This window comes from Vulpes lagopus, chromosome 1, assembly GCF_018345385.1.
Source record: "Vulpes lagopus strain Blue_001 chromosome 1, ASM1834538v1, whole genome shotgun sequence".
Lineage (NCBI taxonomy): Eukaryota > Metazoa > Chordata > Mammalia > Carnivora > Canidae > Vulpes > Vulpes lagopus.
In genome coordinates, this window is record NC_054824.1 from 122,684,471 (window position 1) to 122,708,232 (window position 23,762).

The 23,762-nt window shown below is 42.5% G+C and overlaps 1 protein-coding gene across 7 annotated transcripts in view; it reads right to left on the reverse strand.

The window, feature by feature from the left end:
• Positions 1 to 1,062: 1,062 nt before the first annotated feature.
• ZNF521 (zinc finger protein 521) overlaps positions 1,063 to 23,762 on the reverse strand; it is a 275,252-nt gene continuing 252,552 nt past the window's right edge. For all 7 annotated transcript variants that reach the window (XM_041773263.1, XM_041773286.1, XM_041773255.1 and 4 more), the window contains one exon: positions 1,063 to 1,863. In XM_041773263.1, the coding sequence (XP_041629197.1) occupies positions 1,834 to 1,863 (30 nt within the window). In that variant the 3' untranslated portion in view covers positions 1,063 to 1,833. The remainder of the gene's footprint in view (positions 1,864 to 23,762) is intronic.

Here is a 23,762-nt window from a genome sequence, read left to right on the forward strand (position 1 = left end):
CAGGCCCACTGACTCCGCAATTCTGGGCATCAGGTGGGCACCCTGCGATAGAACAAGCCCTCCGGGGCACCCTGACATAGGGTGTGGTTTGAGAACCAGGGGTGAGCATTCTCCCACCTGGTGCGGCAGTCTGGGTTTCACGTGAGGGACCTGGGCTGACGGGGAGTCACCACCCAGTGAATCAGGCCACGCTCCAGTCCCCCATCCAACCAGTACTGGTGAGGATTCTCGCTTGTTAAGTTAGTTTAAAGGTCTGCTCGAGGCCTCAGGGCTTCCAAGAGGTTAAGAGTCCCACCTAGTGAGGGAAATAGTTTCAGCATGACGGGGTCGAGAGTTGCCCATCGCTATCAGGTGCATACTTACAGCTGTGACGAAACACGGTATTAGGAACCAGCTCACGCCTTGCCCTCCTCTCCTCTCCCACAACAGAAAGCCTTTGGAGCTCCTGCTCATTCCCCATTTTGTCGGGGGGTTCGGGGCCAGCAGTCGTCCAGAGACACCACACGCCTGTGTCAAGGCCGATGACCAGGCCGCATGACGTCCCCTGGTGGGGGAGCCAAGGCCAGGAGGCCGAGTGGTTCGGAGAAGGCCACACCGGGAGTCAGCGGCAGGGCGAGCACCAACAGCCACCCGGCTCCCTGCTCCGTGCTTTGTCTTCTGAATGAACAAAGCTGCTTCTTAAGTACACATAAGCCAAACTGCCTTTCAAATTGCAGCCATCTACTTTGAGTTCAGATTTGCACAGCATGACATGAATTGGGCTGCAAATTATGCAGAAAACAGCCATCACATCCATCTGTGATGTCAGAATCCTCCAGTACAATGTGACCTGGAAGTATCTGAGAGAGGAGAAGTATACTGGGTCTGGTTCTTTCCCTGTGCAGCATGATGAATATCTTCCCGGCTGCATTTGGCCCAGTGTGAAAAGGTTAAATATGATTGAGGTTATGCCTGTGATATGCTCAAGAGCAGATTTCACTTCCAAGGGTGCAGGCGATTAGATTTTTTTTTTTTAATGGTAGAGTAACTAGAAAAAAGAAAACACACAAATACACTCCTGCCTAATGGTAAACTGAATTTATTTCCTCTTGGAAAACAATTCCAGTAATCTCCAGGTTCAGACCGCAGAGTAAACATTAATAACAGTAACATACAGGTTAGTTCAACTGATTCAAGAATTTGGCTGTGTGAAATCATTAAGGAAAACCTTGAACACTCAAAGCTTCAAATGTATCCAGGAAAAAAAAAATCTTTGACAGTCTACATAACAACTATTGCATATATAGTGATGCTACCTGTCACATTGCAAGGCTTACAAATATATATACGGGCCTTATCCAGCTGTGGGGTTCTGTTCTGTGAGAACGTCTCTTCATGGTTTGCAAGAATCTTCAGCAATAAAAAATAGTCTTGGATTTAACCGTTGATATACCAAAAGAGAAATTCTAGGCTTAAGTGTAAATAAAAGGAAGTCCAAACGTAGTCTCATTTGTAACGGTTGTTTTAATCTGTCTTCCTCGAAAATACTTTCTCTTAAGCCATTTTGCTCACATTTTTTTTTTCATCTTGCCTGAATAGGGCCCAAGTCCACTTGTCTTTATAAGACCATTTTAGTATCAGACGACATAATACATGTGCAACACTTTATATACAAGGCGTCTATCCGGTGCTCAAAAGTTCAAACACATGAACATCCAACAGTTTTGATAATACAAGTTTTATGGTACAATACAATGTTTCTGAATATTATACATTAACAATGAAAGTTTCGTGCAAAGAGTAAAACATGTTCCCTTTTTGTGCCACCAAAGTAATTCTCCGACCGTACTTGCACTAACTGCTGTGTTGGGTCATCGTATGGTTCTGCAATAAAAAAGAAAGAGGGGAGAAAAAACACTTCAGTGATCTTATTGTCATCAGACCAAGTATCTGTACCTGTCCGTTCCTTTGCCTCTGCCAGGCCTTCCCAGAATCCCCTCCCACCTTCCATAATCTCTTCTTATCAAAGTGAGACCAGTTTTTCAAAGACCAGGGTAGCACTATTTTAACAGTTTTATTTATCTGAGTGTTATTTCCATTACAAAAGTGTTATTTCTTTTGGTCTCATCACTCTTAGATGGGAACGTCTTGACAGCAGAGACTATCTGTCCCTCAATATGGCCTTTACAGGCAAGGGCTGCCTGGCCAGTAACCCACAGAGGGGGCAAGAAGCATCTCCACTGGGTCACCTTGAGCATTTGCTCAGGTCATGATCTCGGGGTCCCGGGATTGAGTGCCACGTCGGGCTCCCTGCAGGAAGCCTGCTTCTCCCTCTGCCTGTGTCTCTGCCTCTCTCTCTCTCTGTGTTTCTCATGAATAAATGAATAAAATCTTAAAAAAAAAAAAAAAAAAAAGAAGCTTCTCCATCTCCTCTCCTGGGGGTGGGCTCGGGACTGTCACTACAAGGCTCAGGAACACATCACAGCAGCCACATCCACCCCAGGCCCAGTTGAAGCAGCCTTTGTTGTACTTGGGTTGTCTCCTGTCCATCCACACAACACGTTCCCTTGCTAAGTGAACAACCTCTCAACTGTGAGAGGCCAACTATATACCTGGACTTGCAGCCAATAATGGGGTATGGCCCCAGACCCAGGGCATTCATTCAGAGCATAAGCCTGCAGATGGCGTGATTTCTACCTTCCCTCCTCTGAGTTTCCCCTGATCCAGGGTCTCCTACCTGTCAGCTTCACACCCTCCCCTGTCCCATCCCTTCTGCTCAGAACTTTGAGGTCTAGCTCAGAACACAACCACATCCATGAACATCCCATCTAAAACCAATTTCTCCCTCCTCTGATTTCCTGCTGCATTTACACTGCTCAGAGTACACAGCTTAGGTCTTGTCTTCTGGTTATTTGTAGGCCTGGCTCTCTCCTTATGTCAGAAATTCTGGTGTTCACTCATTTATTCACTCCTTCACAACATCTGTTGAACACTTGTCTCACCACCTGGCGTAGCCCACAGCAACACAATCATTGCAAAGACCTGGCCAAATGAATGACTGACTAGCTAGGCAAGGGCTATGGAAGAGGACAGGATGGCCCCTAACTCGATGCCTTCTAAGCGTGCATAGTCTAAAGAAGAAAGGCACGTGGGCCCAAAATGGCAAAGCAATATGGCAGGATGAGATCAGAAATGAACCCAGAAATACCACGATTATACCTAACCTTGCCCGGCCTTTGGAGAAGGCTTTGCAGTGGAGGTAACAAATGACATTTGAGTTGAGGCTGGAAACCTGAGAATGCATTGGGCAGTCCAGGCTGACACACTCAAATGAGGAAAGGCAATGGAGCAGGAATACACAAGGTATGTCCGTGGACCTGCAACTTGTTCAGATTGGATGGGGTCGCCTAGAGTGTTCTGAACCAAGAGTACCAATGAGAAGGGAGGATGGAGGGTAGTTTGGGGCCAGATTTTGAAGAGCCTTTTGTATCTTGCTAAGGAGTTCAGACTTTGTCATGGCAGTGAAGAGCAGCCATGGAAGTTTTTTAAGCAGAGTTTCTAAGCCTTAAAGAGCTTTGTTATCTTTTCATCACCCACAACTAACAAACTGCTTGCCCTGTGTCCACTTGTGGAACAACCAGACGCTTGCCTGGTCAGGGCTGAGAGCACCAGTGAGAAAGATGGGAGATTTGTGAAGAGGATTTCTATTTCTATTTCTATTCCCTGTTTCAAACTTGCCCAGTTTTGAAGCCTGGCAACAAATAATGATGAGGAACATTACTTCGCTGTCTCTTATTGAAAATGAGCCTATTTTTTATTAATTCTGTGAAAGAGAAGCTGGATCTTTTTTTTCTTATTAGTAGCATTAGCGTAATAGTGCATATAGGAGCAATTTTTTATGCCAATCCTCTTTCTTTGTATCAATTCTAAATACTTCTGAAAACTATTTTTCACCAATAGGTAGACCAAAAGGGTAATCAAAATACTGATGAGACTAAAAAACTTTCCTATTTCCTTAAAAATAAACAATGATGATCAGAGAGTTTATAAACAATACAAAGGCACATTTGCTCAAAATAGCCTATCTAAGCTTTCTTACACCTTTTGTTATCTTCAAAGAGTCAAGTCTGGTCTTGGTGACAAACGTTACCTAAATGACAGGACACAGATGGGCAGTGGGAGGCTTTTTTTTTTTAAACCATAATCAAAGCTAAAAAGAAATCAATTTAATAACATTAGTTTTAAATATGTAAGTGCTTACAAAAGACTTTCCACATTCACTAGGATTCTGGAGGTTAATAAAGGAAGATAATACTCCAATCTCTCTAGTGTTTTTGTCTGTGCCTCTATTGAGATACTGCAAAGCAAGAACGCAACACAAATTGGCCGTAATAGTTGGCAATGGTTGTGTCTCAGATGCTTTCATTCTAAACCAAAGCCATCCAAGCCTCTTCCGAGGTGCAGGGAAATGAACAAATACATATGAATCACTCATTGCAGTGGACTAAAGTTGCTACGACAAAGGAGTTACGCTTTGCATATTAAGAGAGAAGAGATAAATCATTTGAGAGAATGACAAGATTATGGTGTGTGAAATTCAAGCTTATACAAAAATAAAAAGCCCTAATATAAATAATGTCTAAATGGGAAATCTGGCATGAAACAGGGGAAAGGCGGGAAGTTCTCTTGCTGTAGAGATGCCTGCATACCACTGAGATCAATTATTGTCATCCCCCCCCCCACCACTCCACTTTTTTTCTTTTGCTCTAGCTCAAATGAGGGCTAATGAAGACTGGCTCACTCCATCAAGGTGTCCACCAGCAGCAGAGACTGTCAAGATGGGAAACGGGCATACTGCTATGGGGGTCCTGGGTAATGGGCATATTTGCCTTGAAAACAAAAGAAAGCCAGTCCTCACAGGCTTTTCCTCCCCACCTTTGGGGATCCCTGGGCTACATGTGTTCCCCTCCCCTGCACTTTATTCTGAGTCACTGGAAATAGAAATGTCCCAATTTCATTTTCTGAAGGAAGAGCTGGGTGTCTGAACTGCACAGGTTAGGTTGGCTTTCAGAGGTTGGAGGGGACAGATGCAGGGTGAGAGTCTCCAGACTTTGCTGAGGATCCTCTGATGAGAGAAATAAGAAGTTGCTTCATGGGAGCCCTCTGTGTACTTTTTTATTTTTTTAATCATGCACATGATTTCTTTAGAAAGGGAGAAAAAAAAGGGAGCAAGTGGGAAAGATGAACAGTTGACCAGAGAAGCACTAAGCACAGAGAGAGGCTGGTCCACTGGCACGGTTCCCTCTTGCTCTGGCTCTTTCCATGACGCTGAGCAGGTCCGGAATCACTGCAGTACAGACGTGGATGCCCAGCAAGGAGAAAAGGCTGCCAGTCTGTCAGCAAGCCGCCTTCTCCGCCTGAGAGTTTCATGCACTTTGGGTCTAAAGGAAACCACGACACCAGAACAAAGCAGTGGGTCACCGCACCACTTTTACCCAGCAATTCACAGTCCCCAAAGTACTTGAATGCAATGACAGCTTACGAGGAAAGAGACCTGCTCCTGTGAAGGGAAAGTGTTTTACATAATCAAGGAGAACTTGAGTCTAAGGGGGTGTGGGAGGGGGTGAGGAGAGAAAAGGAAGTGGAAAGAGAAGAGAACTTCTGAAATCCCACAGAGAGCCATATTCTACTCTGCAAAAAGCCATCTCTTGGAGACCCCATGTCTAAGTAACGGAAAATTGCAAACCATTAATCCCAGTTATGAACAGTTGTTTTACACGAGGGGGGTTTGTGTTTTAAAAAAAACAAACCCCAAATCCACAGCACACCTTAAAGCTTAAAAGAAGATCCATCTATGTATGATACCTTAATAACCAGGTTTCAAAAAACACTTTCCTTACTGTAAAGGGCCCCATTTGGGAGGAGTGTGTTCTTTTTTTTCCCCCCCTATAAATGTGAAATTAAATGTAGAAAGCTAAAAAACAGACAAGGACCTTCAAAATTCCCTTCTAGCGCTATGTATTTCTTTTAAAATACGAGATGCCTTTCATTTTACAAGACTGGAATTCTCATTTTGGGCTTGGCACTCAAACAAATGATTAATTCAGCCTCCTTCTTTCTGAGAGCTGACCACATTTACTGGTCAAACGGTTTAATCCTATTTAAAATGCAATCCAAGCAAAATATTTTTGAATAAAAAATAAAACCCCATGATCTCCTGAAACTGCTCACCTTGGCCAAGTTATCCCATTTTCCTGCGATCCTGATGTGAATCGGAATATTTGCACCAATAACAATGATGAAGCGAACCTTTGGAGGAAAGCCAGGGGGAATCTACCTTCCCAGGGAGGAAAAATGAAGTCCCCGCCCCCAAAAGTTGTGCCCACAGATTGCCCTCGCTCGTCCAATATTTTGGCAGAGACCACGTCTCGTCTGTGCTTTGTAACTCTCTGTTGGCATCGGCAAAATGTTAAGTAGCAATGGTAATAAAAATAAAAACTGCATTTGAATGGAAGTTTTGTGAGATCTGTTGATTCAAAGATGTTAATCATTTTTACCATGACTCGTCTATTTATAGCCCTTTGTCTTGAACAAATTCTGACAAGCTTTTAAAACTAAGAAAAAGAGCCAGCATGCTATTTTAAAAAGGAATGAAAAAAAAAAAAATAACAAGCTTTCGACTAATTCACCACGCCATTAGAATCCCAAATTTAAATTGCAGTTGTATTCAATTTAAATGAGATGTTTTCCAACCAGAAGAAATAGTAGGCGATTGTGGCTCTGTAACAATGCAAGGCGGGAAGAAATGAAAGAAATATAAAGATTAAATGTGGCTGTTTCTTTCAACAGATGGTGACAGCACCATGGCAGCATGTTGTTTTTTCTTTAGTTGAAGAACGCAAACATCCGTAATCAATCATCACTGATTAACTAATTATATTACCCTTCCTTTTATCACGAGGGTTGGACCTTTATCTGTAAACACTATGGATAATCTGTATGCTCGTGTTTTTCCGGAGGCATATTCTAGTACACATCCAGTCATGCAGTTACAGGCTGCACACAGAATTCTACATGACCGTCCACCTTTAAGCCCTACTGCTTTTTTTTTTTATGTTTTTTTTTTTTTTTTAAACAAAAGCAATTGGTTTCCAACAGGCTGGATAATAAGTCTTTTGACCTGCATTCTTCTTTGACCCATTAAGGTCACCCCTGTGCTCGGGCATATAGCTGACTTAGGAAATGCCTGCAAGTCCTGCATTTCATCTCCTGCCCACTCAAAATAAAGCTTTCTTTAAATGTGTCTGTACGGGTCCCCGAAGGCCAAAGAGGCATCCCTGTAGTGGGCAATGGAGGGACAGAAGCTTCTGCCTTTATTAATGAATGCAGACCATTATGAGTCTGGCTGGCTCCTTCCCTGTTCCCAGAAGCATATACTGTACGTGACTTAAAATGCTAGAATATTGACACAAAGCAAGCCGGGCACCCCTAAGGAAAATTACTCCTTGGATATAATGTAGGCTCGTAACAGCTATTAGAGTACAAAATAAAACCCTCCGGGATCAAACTGACATATACCACATTCCACCTAGTCCTCAAACATTAGAAGAATTTCTTTGTGAAGGCATTCTCAAGGACAGCATTAAACTGACTTTTGTAGCAATCTGCAACAGCTTTTTGGCTCAGAGCTTTTAGTACTAAATCTCTGGTTTGAATCAATACAAGTACTATATCTTCTACATTAATCAATACATTTGGTTCAATACATGTTCTATTAAATTATACTTTCTAATCAAGATTTTTACATTTCCACCCTCTCTCTTTTTCACCCCACAACTTCTTTTGCTAGTGAAATAGTTTTAAAAGTGTATAAAGCTAATGATAACAGGATGCTAGGTTATTTCCCCCACACTGTAGGGAAAAACTATGCAAGGGGTGGCCTTCAAATGCCTTGATAAAGTTCACACGATGCGAATGCAATAAACGAACATTTTCAAAGTCCCCACAACTACAAAAGTACTCTGAGTTTTAAATTAACTGAAAGAGAATTGTCATAGCTCTGGAAGTACCACTGGTGATGTTCTAAAAATTACACTGAAGACCCAAATGGTCCAATCAGACCCCATTTTGCCACCCAATGTTTCCACTGTCCACAATCCATACACTTCCTGGCGGGAGAAATTTGGGGTAACCGTGTTTTTGTGGACCTTATCTGGTAGCAGCAGGAACATGTACGTGGGTACGTGAATTTTTATAAGACATATTATATTTTAATGAATATTCTTTAAAAGATAGATATAGAATATTTCCCGAAGTGCTTTGGGAATCTAAAAAAACATATTCATGGCTATTTTCATAGCCAGGAAGTTGACTCATAATTTTTACTTTGGGAGAGTTTACTAAAATGGGGTTTTACTCTTTTGACATAGCAATGGCATTTCAGAAACTGTCATGATATGCTTTTGCCTCTCTCTTTAATGCTATGAATGTTGCATTTATGATCATGTTTGCACGGACAGAATTTCCCTTTTATTTTTTCATACAGTAATACCATCGCCATGAACTTACAGAGACACTGATGCATTTTCTTTTGACATTTAACAGTTCACATGGGCTTGGCCTGACATCTCAAAGCATTTTCTGGATGACACCAACTTATATTAAAGCAAAAGGTGAAACGGTGTCATCAGAAGTGACCAGAAAAATAGAAGATATTAATGATAGAAAAGGACCACTAGGTTATTTTGTTTGTCCTCTTGCTGGTACAGAGTTGTTTTATAAAGTTTATACTCCAGGCTAATTGTCAATGGTTCTGGCAATGAAGTTCCCATCACATCTTCCATAGGAAACAATTTCATATTCTAATAAATTTCACTGAAGGACATTTCTATTATTGTTGTTCTTTGGACAGTCACGCTAAATAAGTGTAGAAAAGGATGGTGTGAGATAACCTTGAAGCCTGTAGACATTGGCATGTTCATGAGTTTATGTTGCAAAGTCTTGACTATATAATTGTGGCATTAAGTTCTTCTCGCTCATCCAAAGTAACTCAAAAGACAATCCAGTAAGCCATTTCTTAGTCATTATAACAATGTGTCACTCAGTTGCTTCATTCTAGAGAAGCCTACAAATTAAATAGATTCTAGAAGGCCAGTGGGACTTGCCTTTCAACAGCAAACCCTGACACTATTGACATACTGGGCTGGACAATTCTTTAGCGGGGCGGGGGGCTGTCCACTGCACCGCAAGACATTCAGCAGCATCTCTGACCTCTTATCAAAAACACGCCATGTGGCAACCATTAATGTCTCTAGACATTGCCATGTATTCCCTGGTGGGGTAAAAAATAACTCCAGATTGAGGACCACTGTTCTACAGTGTTTTGAAAACACATTGAGCTTGCTGTGCCATGCTTGAGTATGTTTAGTCTTCAGTTCAAGAGGTATCTCCTCCCTAAATTTAAAAATAAACAAACAAAAAGGATAGCAAAAGGGACACCTATGCCATGTGGAACTATATCACGTGGCACTTTAAAACACAGTCAATGGGAGAGAATGGGTAATTTTGAGAAATTGTGGAAAGGTTGTATAGTATCCTCTGAGATATGTAATAAATGGTGTTGCTTATATGAAGAATAGAGTGTCTCCAGAAAATGTCCATTCATTCAGCAACTTAACATCCATGAAAGGCAGTACAGTTTCATGGCAACAAATCAATGCTGCTTTCAGAATATTTGCAATCTAACAAAGGATAAATATTAAATTCTGGAAATTAATATTTAAGGTATGGGTAGTTGAACTATCTACTTTGAACAAACTGCAGAGCCATCATCCTTAATCTGCTGATCTAGATTTAATAGCAGGAGCCAATTATACCTGTAAGTAATGAGCACATCAGAGAACCAAAGAAACGTTTTCAGAGCTGGGAGGGTCCTAGCCACATCTGTTCCGATACCTCATTTCATAGATGAGGAAATTAAGACCTAGAGAGTGCAAGCCAACTTTCAAGGTCTTATATCTACTCCAGTGTGTCAGTTGGCTTTGGGCATGAAACAATTGCTGAGTGGCACTGGTTGATATGTTTTGATCCCTGGGCTGGACCGGCAGCAAGGATGGCAGACACTCACACTCATGGCACTCATAACTATAGGGAGGACAGAGTGCTATGGGTCATAGAGAAAGGACACCCCACCTCTCCTGAGAGAGGCTGGTCACTTTGTTCTCAGAGGAGTCACACTTGCCTTGTGCTGGAGTGAGGAGGAAGAGAAGGAGGAGGAAGAAGAGGGGGAGGAGGAGGTAGTAAGAAGGGAATGAGTGGCTCCAGAGGGGGAGTAAGCATGAGTCAAGCTGAGAATCAGGGGGATGTAGACACTCCAGGACTGGAAGTCATGTGTAGGGCTGGAGATCATTCAGGATGGGCAGGGAGGTGGGGAGCCACTTCAAAAATAGCCTATTTTCATTACAGGCTGGGAAAGCCTATGGTGGTTAACAATGTTGTAAGAATACCCACCTAATTAGCTTAGCCTTAGTCTAATATGTCTTCAGAAGCCTAAGCAAAGACTCATTTTTAAAATAATACCATGTCCAAACTGCTAATGTAGAACAGTTTCTAGAATTTTGACAGTTAAAGATCAAAGAGAAATAAAAACAAGCCACTCTGGTCCACCAGTTTCAAAAGGATACTATTGCTGATGGGTCATATATGGGAATATGAACATGGTCATAATGTCATTTTTCATTAAGAGTTTATAAACAATAGTAAAATTTCAGTTGCTAGCTGGTCCCCACCTGTTTCTCATGTCAGCCAGGTTTAAAAATTTCCCATTTTGGAACGGACAATAGCATGGAGTATCTAGTATGTTAAGGGGAAAAAAAGTGCCAAATTAGAAGGTATAGGTTGAAAGGATCATGATGACCTCAGGAAATATATTAAAAGTCTAAGGGCTATTTTTTAATTAAGTTAATTGATTAATTAGTTGTTTTAAGATTTTATTTATTTATTCATGAGAGACACACAGAGAGAGGCAGAGACATAGGCAGACGGAGAAGCAGGCTCCCTGCGGGGAGCCCGATGCAGGACTCGATCTCAGGACCCCAGGATCACACCCTGAGCCGAAGACAGATGCTCAACCACTGAGCCACCCAGGTGCCCCCTAAGGGCTATCTTTAAAAGAAAACCATGAACTACTTGCTTATATGCAAGGAGCCAAAAGAACATTTAAATCAAACTATACAAAGACAGCAAAAGTGAAAGAGGCTGGAGCCAAAAGATGCCGTTAAGATTGTAGAAGTGCAGGATCCCAGCATATTATGGGACAGAAGGCTTTGATAGGCAATACAGTCTAATAAGATATTCAGGGATTAAGTCAGTGCTTCACGGACAGATGTGTCCATGTGCTAGTCGTTGCTAAGCTTTAATTTTTCCCCCTGCAATGTTTAATTTATCACACTGGTGCTTTCTAAACTAGAACATCTGTAAACAAGGTTAAGAATGACCTCCTTCCAATTTTACATCCGTGAACAGTGCCCCTTCTTCGTGCTCTAATTTTAGATACCTTAAAGATAAATAAATCTGTGGAAGGAAGAAAAAAAAGAAGGCTTGTCTGACACTGTAATGTGTTCATCTTGGGCGAATACAAATTTCCTCTCCGCCTGGCTCTTGATGCACACAACTGACTGTTGCTGCTCAAGCCATAGTCAGGCATTCCCTTCCCAGTCAAACGCAATTAAACAAACTTCTGCTAAATATTTAACAGCCTTGTGCAGTAATTAGCGGCAAATAATGGGAGCTTAAATTGATAATTGCTCAGAAATGTCCTCTTGCCAACATTACAAGTTTCCTGCTCCTCCTTTTTCTCTTAGATTTGGAGTCCCAGAAGGTTTTATTTTTAAAGGACTCAGTTAGTGAGATTACCCATAGTCACATTACTTGGCTCACGATCTTGCAGTCAAGTTGGGCTGTTGTGCTGTCAGATGCAAGATTCTACTCACATTACTCATTTTGCTTGTGTGCTGGAAATCCATTGCAATTTAAAGTTATGTACCTGGAAGCTGCTGGAACAGGGCATTGATTTAAAAACTGACTGGCAGGCTTAGGATTTAAACTCTGGTCCACTAGATTCAAAAGGTCATCTGATTAGAATGAGAGAGGCACAAGGCTTGTAATTTATATTCAAAGGGTAACCTTTGTAGGGAGAGGGAGGGAGCAAGGACTCTTCTCTGCTTTTCCACTCCATATGGACAAGGATTCCCTTCAACCAAATTCCAATAATTATGAAAAATAGTTTATTGAACTTGGACAAAAAGCAAAAGAAATGCCACTTCCTCGTAGTGTATTACTTCTTTTTATTAAAAACACGGCCCTGCTCTCTAGGAGGTAAACTCATATTAAGACTAGTCAAACATGTTATAAATCATTAAGAATAACAGAAAAAAAAGTCTTTCCCCATCATAAACAACCAAATGCTTGTCTACTAGGGCATTCCTTAGTAGATATAAATAAAAAGGATAAAACTGTGAAAGGATGATGTTTGACTTGCGTCATTTACATAATTAAGTTCCGCAAATGTGTGTATATGTGTGCATGCAAGTGTGTGCCCACGAATGCCCATGCCTGAGCTGGATGTTGGCAGGAGCATGTGCTGTGCACAGGGGGAAAGTTACATATGGGTGTGGGTTCTACAGGTAAAATCCCTGCTGTTGGCCTTTGATCTTTCTGCCCCTCATTGCCCCAAGTAGCCCTTGTTTTCAATTCTAAGAAAGTCCTTTTAACATGCAAATATTTCACAAACCCAATTCTATAGTTATCTCTCACTTAAACACACACACACACACATACACACACACACACACACACACCTCTGGTTTGGAGAGAAGAGAAATAATTTCATACTCAAGGTGTGTGCTTGTTTTCTTGCTTGCTTTTTTGCTCTCCTTTTTCCAAACCCTGCATGTTTTTGTGTACTGTAGAAAGGTTCCAGTCCTTTCTCTTTAATCATCTCCCACCCCCGGACCCCCTGCAATCACCCCTGGTTGTTGGCCAGTTCGCACAGGCACAAAGAGAGGAAATCAGGAATGCTTCAGTGTATCTCTTCTACCCTGAACCTTGTCAGGTCTTTCCGCAGAGCTGTGTTTTCTCTTGTCCATCATCCACTCTTGTCTGGGGATCTTTCAGATCTCACAATGGCAGCGCTGTCTCCACCCCCCACCCCCGCCGGACCCCTCTCTTGCTTTCCATCCAGCCAAGAAGAGCCTCTGTTTGATTCAGAAACCTCCGCATTAAACTCTCATTCTCCTCCCGATTCCTGGGCACCTTTTCTGACTTTGCTTCCCAGGTCTCTGTGGGACGGTTTCCTCACCTCTTAGGATACACAGAAAGACAGCCCTTTCATTCCCCTGCACAAAGATGTGCTGTAACTATGGTGAGCATAATCTATAACCCTCACATGCTTATATAATTTGCTACTCCAAGTTAATTTTAATTCATTACAATAAAGCAATATAATTAAAAAAATAACTCTTTAAAGTGAAGTATTTAACATGATCCTGGAAGAAAGGCAGCTTTGACTAACAGAGGGCCAGGCAGCAGGCATGGTGCATACTCATGCAAATTCAAAGGTGAGCCGTAAACAAGTACACACAGCAACACTGCCATGCATAAAGGGCCTGGCAACGGGAGGCCTCATTCTAATCAGTCCTCAAAGGAACCTGCCATACAGAAGTGGCACTTATTCTAATTTAAAGCCCTCATGCTTGCTTCAGTGTTGCAAAATTTATAAAAGAATAACTTCATTAAACCGCCTGGCACTTCAAACACAAATGCAAACCAGCCACAACACAGAAGGAGCTGGACAAGAGGAAGAGAAATATTCCCAGAGAGTTGTTAACTCGGATATTCAAATGAAGTCTGCGTTTGGGCGCTTCTCTTCCTGATGACTGGGTTTGACGTGCAACTTTCCTTCACCAAGGACTTCTGCCACACGGCTCTTTACTTCTGTCACGAGGCCTCTTGCTCCTCGGAGTCTGCTTAATAACACTGAAAATCATTCAAAGTGGTCCGGCAAGCCACGTCACACGCAGAGATACGTCTGGCAGTACATAAATGAACACTATTTCATGTTCCTTTCCTGGTCTGCAGAGAGGAGGTGGATTCTGAATGCACACGATTACAGTTTCCATTTACTGGGGTAGAGATTTCAGACTCTCCTAAGTTGTTGAAAAACTCATGTGAAAAAAGAATGCCCCCCGCCCCCCCAACTTGGGTTTTTCAAGAAAGCAAGCGAGAGTAAGGGCTAAGTGGAAACAATCTGCTTGATCTAGGCACAGCGCTGGAGAAAAGTTAGCGTCACATCCTAAAACACACACTTTTAAAAGAATTCCTTTTCTCCCCTGAATCAAAGAAATGCTACAGTAAAATAACTTCAGGCTAGATTTCAAAGCGACAATGTGGTTTGTGTCAGAACACACATCATTTCATTCTCACTGTCAGCATATTCCTCCAAATCTTTTTCTTTTTTTTTTTAATACAATGCAAAGACAAATCTAGAAGCCTGCTGAAAAACTCCAAGCCTCTGAGAAAGTGTGTGTTACACACAAGTTCTGTTACGCACTGCAATCTTGAGAAATCCCAGTAATGAGTGAGCCCTTTCCCATTCAGAGTTTCTCAATACCCACGTCCAAATTTGGGCAGAGTTTCTGCTTCAAAAAGAAGAAAGGAAGCATCCTAAACTCCTCAAAATGGTCATCCATGGATGGAGAAGAGGGAATGACCTTAGGGTGAAATCTCTTAAGGTGAATCTCTCCAAAGGCGTCTAACAGAAGATGTGTATCCCAGCTGTCTTTCAGAGCTGGGCAGTGGGGTCTGCTGTCACTCAGAGAACACCTGCTATGGGATACTCACACCAGGCTGATCGGAGGACAGATCGACAGGAGACATGTGAGCAGTAAAGGTATCGCCCAAAACAACAACACAAAATGCTGTGTGATGTGATTTGTATTATTCCTAGGATAAGCAAATACTGAAATTAATTCTCTACATCTTTATAAATACGTTTTTATAGTGCTGAAGGCTCCTCTGCATTCCCATAATGCCATATAGCGGTGAAGGTAAGTTTCTATTATTTTTCTTCTCCGTGAATAAAATAGGGCTAATCAGATGGAATGAATGAGCTAATTCAATTACAGGCAGCCTTTATTGTGCAATAAAATATGGATTATTGATCTTGTGGAGTTGGCAATGCATGATGCAAATTCAAGTGAATGAAACCTGAAGATCTGCCTTTGACTATTTTTATACACGCTGAAATCTACGAGGACTGTTTCCACTTTGACAAAACCAGCAAAAGGAAATAACACTAACTAATTAAACCCAGTGCTTCAAGAGGGGACAGATGAAAGGTCACCTCAGAGGGCTGGCCTGGCTGTCTGAGAAGGCCCCTTAGCAGGGGAGCCATCCCTCGGTAGACTCCTAAGACAGAGGAGGAGACATAGACAGGCTCTCTCGGGCTGCCTGTGGCCTGGTTAAGCAAAAAACTTATTTGGGAGGCTGAAATTTACTTCACAGCATCTTGCTACAAATCCAATCTGGTCCCATCATCACCACAAATGTATTGTTGGGGCTTTGTACTTGGGAGGTGGACTTGTTTGAAATACAGCACTGGACTGTTCTATCAGAATCCTTTGGTCTTTTTTATCTCTTCAAAAAAAAAAAAAAGCAATAATCAACCCTGGTTAGAGAGAAAGCAGCTCTGAGTATGGGGGTCACGTGGAATGGAAAGCCTATGCGGCAAACACTAAAGGGAGAAAAGAAGGTGAGCTCTGATATTCGGCGTATATTTACACACCTCAGTTCTGTCTTCCCATTTCCCCTTGTAAATCTGCCCCCAGGTACTGTGGCATGCTGATCGCTGTTTGTGCTCCGCTACAAAGTGCACACCAGACACTCTCCTGTATTCCTCAGAAACTTCTCGTTCCTCCCTGCCGAGCTAGCGCTCTTCCTCCTTTGGACCAGGCCCTCATCCTCACTACTCTTCTGCAGGGCCACGGCCGAGGGCAGCACCCCCCCCCCCCCCAACTGCTCCCCATCCCTCGGCAGCAAAACATGCACTCTTTTCTCCCCTACTTTTTTTTTTCAAGAGTTGAAATGGGCTCTGTGTTTTGGTAGGCGTCCCTCCAAAGCACAGGCAAGTGGACATGTGGCCTGTTTTCGGAAAAGACTCTGACGAAAGGGAGGAATCAGAGATGCTAAACAATGCTGCGCAAAGTTGCAGGCTGCTCGGCTACAGTCCAGAAAATGAATCCAATTTTTCATTCTGTCATTATAAATATTTCATTGCAAATGGTACTGATTTTCTGCAACCGTGGTTAAGCAAAGGGCCTCTGTGTGAATATTTAAGAAAAAAAAAAAGGAGGAAGACAACGAAGAAGGAGGGGGAATGGAAGGTTAGCAACCAATTAATTTCTTGCTTTAAATGTAAAAGATTCTGGGAGAAATTCCACAGTGATGTAGTGTGTGACTCAAAGAAGAAGAAGAAAAAAAACATTTACTCTGCTCTTCTTCTGACAGTTTCTCATAAAATATCTGCAGCCCATCTATCTTTTAGTACTCCAGGCTCCTCTGGAGAGCAGAAAATGGTGGTTTAAAGCTCACTTCAGTGCCAGTCTGCGGGAGATTGCTTTCCACAGGACCCCCGCTGATGGAGGCCTAGGGGAAGAGGCCCAGGAGTTATTCAATCAGCCCGAGACTCTGGGGCGGCTGGGGGTCCTTTGAGGGCTGATTATAAAGCTGCCCTCCTGTTGCCTGCCTCGGAACAGAATGAAATGAGCAGCCTCTTGCTGAGCAGATTCTGCAAGAAGGAATTTCACCTGTCATGGAGTTTGTCAGAATTTCAGGATTTATCTTGGTGCAAAATTAATAAAATACCAACCAGGATTTCAGGCTGACTACTCAGCTGTGTCATCTCAAAGTGATCTTTCACCCAGGAAAACCTGGACAGTGAGTACAGCCATTCTTGCCCTACTTTCTCTTTGGAGGGTGAGCGAGGCGATGTAATACCACCCAGACATCAGGATGAGATTTTGAACCAATTACACACAAGGCTGAATTACGTGTGGGTGCTACTGTCTTAATGTGTGACCTCTCACCTCGCTGCTGTAGTTCTAAAGCCTCTTTGGAATAAGCCCAAGTCTGAAGCATAAAAAGGCCATTTCTGCAGTTTATAACACAGTAGGTCCCCTATGGCATCACATCTGTTAAATTCATACACTGGTATTTCAGGCCTGAATTTGATTTATCTTTTAAAAAGGAGTACTAACAACAGACTATGTTAAGAGCACAGACTGTGAAACATTACAAATTAATCTTGGGTCGGCCGTGAACGAGGAGGTACAGTTTCGTCGTTTGTGTGAACACTCATGCCCCTTCACCCTGTCACCCTCTGGGCTCCTTGCAGGGTGTGGGAGTGGGGAGGGGGAGGGGGAATGCGTGATGCTGGGGGATGCAGGGGGATGGCCCCAGAGGGCATGGGACAGGCAGGGAACAAACCTCTCTGCTTGCTCCGGCTGCAGCCAGTTTGGGAGTTTGGCATCTCTTGCCCATTCCACTTCAGAAGGTGGCTCGCACCACACAAAGCACCACGGCCACTGTAAGTGGGGTCTGCGCAGTCCCGAGGCAATTAGCTCTGGTCCTCGAGGTGGGCAGCATCACATGGGGCAGTGTGTGGGGGACTGGGTTGGCGCTCACGCCACCAGCTGGCCTGAGCCAATGGACAGAGGACACAGACATTTCTCAGATTGGACTCCAGACTCCGAACTCAAGTTCCAAAGAGGTAGAGAGAACTCCAATCGCAACATCGACCTTGTCTTGCATCCCTGGCCCCCCACCACGCTCAGACCATGGGTGACTCTTACTAATTGGTGATTGGCAGCACATCCCCAGCCCCCAGAGTCTGCCATTGGTTTAAGGCAATTGCTGCCTCCCTGTCCAGTTTCCGATGGACATTTTTCTAAATGAGACATTAAACAACACCGTGATGCGTTCCTTCCAGCTCTTCTCCCAGTTAAACGACAACCCCGCTTTGGAGAGCCACCTTTACGAAGCAGTAGTAGCCCGACAATATTAATACCAGCAGATCTCAGGAAAGAGTGAGAAAGAGAGAGGGAAAGCTTGCAAGCGAAGGCACAGATGGTGGGCGGGGAGGCAGGGTGCTCTCAGCAGGCTTCAGTGGAGATGCATTAACTCCACAGAGGCATGAGGGCTTCCCACCAGTACCATCATGAATTATAACTGAGTATGGGAGTGAGGTCTCAGTGCCTGGCTCACAGCAAATAGACTGTTCTATTTTCCTGCCCAATCACCTTTCACCCTTATAAACTCAAAGCACAGCAAAGCTCACTGCTGATATTTAATGGTATCCCCGCAGCCTTTTATGTGGCTAGAAGGCACACAAACTTAGCAGATGTGCCCAGTGGTGTAAGTCAGATAATTATAAAATTAAGTTTTGGCAATGTCAAAAAAGGAAACCTTTGACGGGCGATTCGCGTTTCCAGTGAGAGGTGGTCCTCTGTCAGCCGCGGGACCGAATCAGAGCAGGAGGGGCCGCAAAGGGAGGATGCCCGCCTCCCAGACACACTGGGTACCAGGAAAGAGCCCCCCTTTTGCATACTTTCTCCTCCTCTCGCGAAAAGGCAGTTCCTGCCCAGTTGCTTAGTTCTCCCACTTGCTCATTCAATGAAGTTATCAATGAAGGAGGCCTGTTATTTTAGGCAGTTTAAAATTTCACCGCTTTTAAAGGACTCGTTTACCCTGCCTTTCACTCCCGTTTAAAGCCTTGGAGTTGCTGTTCTAAATGACAGCACCGCGAGCGAGCACTGCTTTTAAGCACTATTCATCTCGCCCGCCACATCTCAGGCTTTTACAGAACACTGCTCTCTCTCCAATAAGGGGAACTTACTCTTTCATAGCTGCAGGGCAGAGCCTGTTCCGAGCTGTAGATTCGCTGCAAATATAACAATAAAGGATACAAATGTGAATTCCTCTTAAAATACACGCTTGGCTCTGAAGCTGCCTTGCCTTAGCAAACTCGATCAAGAGCAGCCTATCAATCTTTCTCCAAATGCGCAGCAACAGCTCATTTCACGCGGCTGTCCGATGGATCGCCACATCGATGGATCAGAAGGCGCTGGAATGAATTCTTTGCTCATTTTGGGGGATTTATAGTTGAAGTCCATGATTACCATCTCTCTTTCTCTAATTGTCACAACAGTTGGATATGGAGGTGGTGTTTTCCAATAGTCGGGTAAAAGTTTGTAAACACAAAGGGTCTATTCTTGGCATTCTGTCTCTGCTAATGTGAGGAAGCTGATCCATGTGTGGAGCAAACATCTAAAATAGGAACATATGTGGGAATTTAACGTGCCTCTCTGGACTGCAGAATGTTCTAGAAATTTGGATTTCCAGATCTCTCCAAAGGATCTGACTACAAACGGGGTGAGACAGAGCTCTGTCTTTACAGGACAATTGTGCCCGCAGTTTCTTGTTCCTAGAGGAGGGAGGCAGATCTTCTGGAGCCCTGGCAGCAGGCTGTCTTGGCGACATAGAAGGTGGCGGGGCCAGCAAAGCCCAGCCAAAGCAGAATGTGGCAGAGGTGATGAGCATTTCCAGGGGGTGGGGAGGGAGGGGGCTGTGGAACTGGCCACAGTGCTCTTCAGTACACCCTAGCTGGATGCTCCATAAAGTCGCATTGATGGCAGTTCGGAGATGGCCATCTGTCGTCAACTCTGGGCCAGACAAAAAAATAATGTAATGGCAGATCGCTAACAACAGGGCTGTTGGAGGAGGGAATGAGTCCTAGAACGAGGAGGTGGCGCTCCATCTTTTAATAGTGAAAACCAGCCATCGATAGGAACATCAAGAAATTAATGGATGGAGAATTTTTAAAAATTGAGCTGGGGTGCTGTAGAAACGATTCAGATGTAAATAAAGTGGTTTTTGCTTATTGCAATCACCTCTGCTGCCCTTACTTCAGTCATATTAACCACTTGATTCTTGAAAATTTGACTAGCAGGACACATGGTGAAGCAGTGAGGGCCAAATTTAGTAAAAGGTGCACACACAGACGAGGCATTTATTGGTACAAAACGGGTAATTGAAAATGCATTTACTCATTTAGTCCAAATGAGTTCATTGTGACAATCATGCCTATCTGTCTTCCTGGATGCTTGCTTGATTCCTAGGTGCAGTCTTATAAAAAACAAAAACAAAATAAAGCTATCTCATCTTTAGATGCATTATGAATACTATAAGACTTAAAACTCCCTTCTTTGCTCAAGAAAAACCTTAGCTTTGTGCTACTGCATAGATGATAGGAAGAAAGAGGGGGCAGGGAAGGAGGGAGGGAGAGAGAGAAAGAGAGAGTAGAATGAATGAATGAGAAGCAGTCAAACTGAGGTTAGCCATGTCCTGTTTTTTTGTCCTGTATGATTAACTTTCTGCCTTCAATGGTAGGGCCAATCAATCCTGATTGAATTATCCAATATTAACAGCTGAAAGTGATCAAAAGTAATGGTGAAAACATAGCACCAATCAATAAATCAATGCAAATGATTCAGTTCCTGGAGATTCGATCAAATAAAAGAGATAGATCAATTTAACCACTGAGCAAATTAAGTGGAAGTTGGTGGAGCACCAATTTACTTCACAAGCCCCGCAGGCCCACAAAGCAGAGAAATGAGGTGGTGGAGAAAGGGAGGGACCAGTTCCAGACCCACATGCTCACTTGACACAATTTATACTCCTGAGATCCCTGTGGCTATGTGACATGTTCAGGGGCTGTGATTTCAGCCCCAAGAACAAGAGATACAGAGGTCCAAGGGATCTGAGGAAATACATGGAGAGCCCAGGTACCAGGAAACATGAACCACCCAGGAAGAGGCAGGGAGGAGGCGCCCCACACTGACTATGCTCCCAGACTACTGCTATGAAACACAGCAAAGGCAGGCAGGCCCAGACAGGGTAATGGGCAAATCTTCCAATCTGGGGTTCCCTAAGGAAGACCACATGATAAGAGGCAAAGCAGGACAGGGTTTTGAATCTTATAGTTGGAGTGGGGATAAAGAAAGAAATATCAAACTCCACTAGAAAGAAAAATAAAGCAATTGAAAAATACACTAATGTTGTGAAGAATATCGGAAGCAAAACAGTTTAAGGGCACATCTGATAGCTTTAAAGGTACACCTTTCCATTCGTCCAGTTTGTGAAAGAGAATTGGCCTGACTCAGAGAAAAATATGACAACAAACTGAAACAAACCTTTCCCTAAATCACAGATCCCACCTCGTCTTTGATGGAGGCGCATGCTAAAACTTTTTGTTTTGGCCACATGTCCTTAATTTAGGGTATATGGAGAGAAGGAAGGGTCAGGTTGTTTTGAAATGTTTTTAAATTTCTGAAAGCAAATATAAGTGTTTTGTTTTATGGTTAAATGCTAGAAAGAAGAAAGGAAAGAAAAAAGCCCAAGACTCTTTAATCTCCTGAAACAGACGAATGTTTTTAAAATAAGAATTTTTACCTGCAAACCAATTAACATGAAACTATGTCAAGGTATGATTAACTGGGAAATTATTCCAGTAGAACTAGAGCAGACAACTAAGGAAAATCTGATGTGTCTGAGATAAGAGATTTTATTTCTGAGTAATGATGACTCCTGATTTTGTATACTTAGGTCAGCACTTGGGAGCAGGGAGAGGGTCAGGGAGCCAATGCTTGCCCAGTGCCTGTTTTGGTCCACACTCCACTGCACTCTCTCACCAGGATCCTGGGAGTTGGGCATGAGTCCTTGCTATTTCCCACATGCCCGTTTTACAGATGGTGACACTGAAGCACACAGTTGACAGCTTGTAAGTGGCAGGGACCAAAATCAAACTTTGGTGATTGGGGGGAGGGTTTAAAAAAAAAAAAAAAAAAAAAAAAAAAAAAAAAAAAAAAAAAAAACTTTGGTGATTCTTCTCTGCAATTCACGCCCTTTCCCTTGTACTAAGCTGCCTACAGAGAACTGAATGCAAATTAAAACAAATGAATAAAAATCTCATAAAAATGATTTTTTTTTTTAGAACTACTAACCATTAGAGACCTTTATGGGTGGCTAACTCTCCCATAACCACAGATACCAGAATCATATCCTTCCTTCGGAACCGGTTTGAATGCTTCCCACAAGATGTCTTTCTTGAGTCTCCCAGCTGGAGAATAAGCATCTTCTCTTCAAATACTTATAACAGTTTATTACATATTAGCTCATATAATGGCTAATCATATGCATATCTTATCTTTTCTAGTAGCCTGTAAATATGATCTATTTCTAATTATTTTTGATATGTCACAGAATGATTGGGACCATGGTCAATTTAAAATGATGAAGTTATATTTTTATTAGTATTTTAATTAATAAATATATTTTCTTAATTAATAATGGCACTGGGACAAAAGTAGTAAATAGCATAGCACTTGTGATTTTGGCTATTAACAAGGACTCCTAAATGTCTCATCACACATTATTTAATAACCTGAGACACGAATTTGTATTACATTTATTAAAAGGCTACTTTAGGCAAATGGCTAAGTTAGCCTATGACCCAGCAACCAGCTCAGCAGCCATATTTCCATGCTGTATTGTTGTCTTAGAGGGCCCATAATATGCACACTGCTTCATTTTTTTTTTTTCAGAAGTATGACCATAAAACTTGAGCACCAGTTAAGCTGTGGTGTGAAAAATATGCATCAAGCTCACGTGATTTGGTGGGAAAGTGATTTGAGAAGGAAAAACAGCTGAAGAGACAATTGCATATTTAAACGGAAGTGATATCCAAGTGATATCCGAAAGAAAGAAAATCATGATGTATCCTTTGGAATGTCAGATGATTACTGCATTTTGAAAGTGGAAAACACTACATTCATGAGCTAATGAAGGGAAGGGCTGCATATCACAATAACCTTTGATTCAAAAGGAATTCAAGTACCAGAATCTCAGAGCTTGAAGTTCATCTAGGCCAATTCCCTCTCTCCTTCCTGCTGGAATTCCCTCTACATCCATTAAATTCTTAACATGGTGCCTGATGGAACTTTCTATGGAGACACATTGGAAGAGGATGATTTGATCACTGCCTTTGAATTGTAGCTTTTCTAGAGGCACCAATTAAACAGTAATTACTATATTGAAAGAAAGTGGCCTATTCAGCAGCATTTTTACAAACACACCACTTGCTCACACCTGTATAAACCACTTTGGATACAAATATGCATTGTAGGATATTATTCTTGGACCACACCATCCCTCTCTCAAAGCAGCTTCCTTAAGTTCTGCAGAAAAAGTTTTGAGGTCTATTAGGAAAACATGTGAAACATTCAACATACTCATTTGCTTTTAAAAAAACAAAACATTCATTTAGTTCATGTAATGCTCTTTTATTTCAAAGCACATCTTCCCTACCAGCATGCTAGGTGGACTTATTCCTTGCACAAATGAGGGAAAACTCTAACAAAAGAAAAAGCCTGTATCTTGCTAATAATTATCATTATATATCTCTAAACTGGAATTTAGAATTTTTGGTCAGAAAGGATTAGGGGTCATGTGAAGAACACAGCTTCCACACTGGCAAAAGGTGTGTCCTAGATTGAATGTTCCATAGAAATAGAGATTTTGTCTTTTTTTTTAAAAAATATTTTATTTATTTATTTATGAGAGACACAGAGAGGCAGAGACACAGGCTTTGGGAGAAGCAGGCTCCCTGCAGG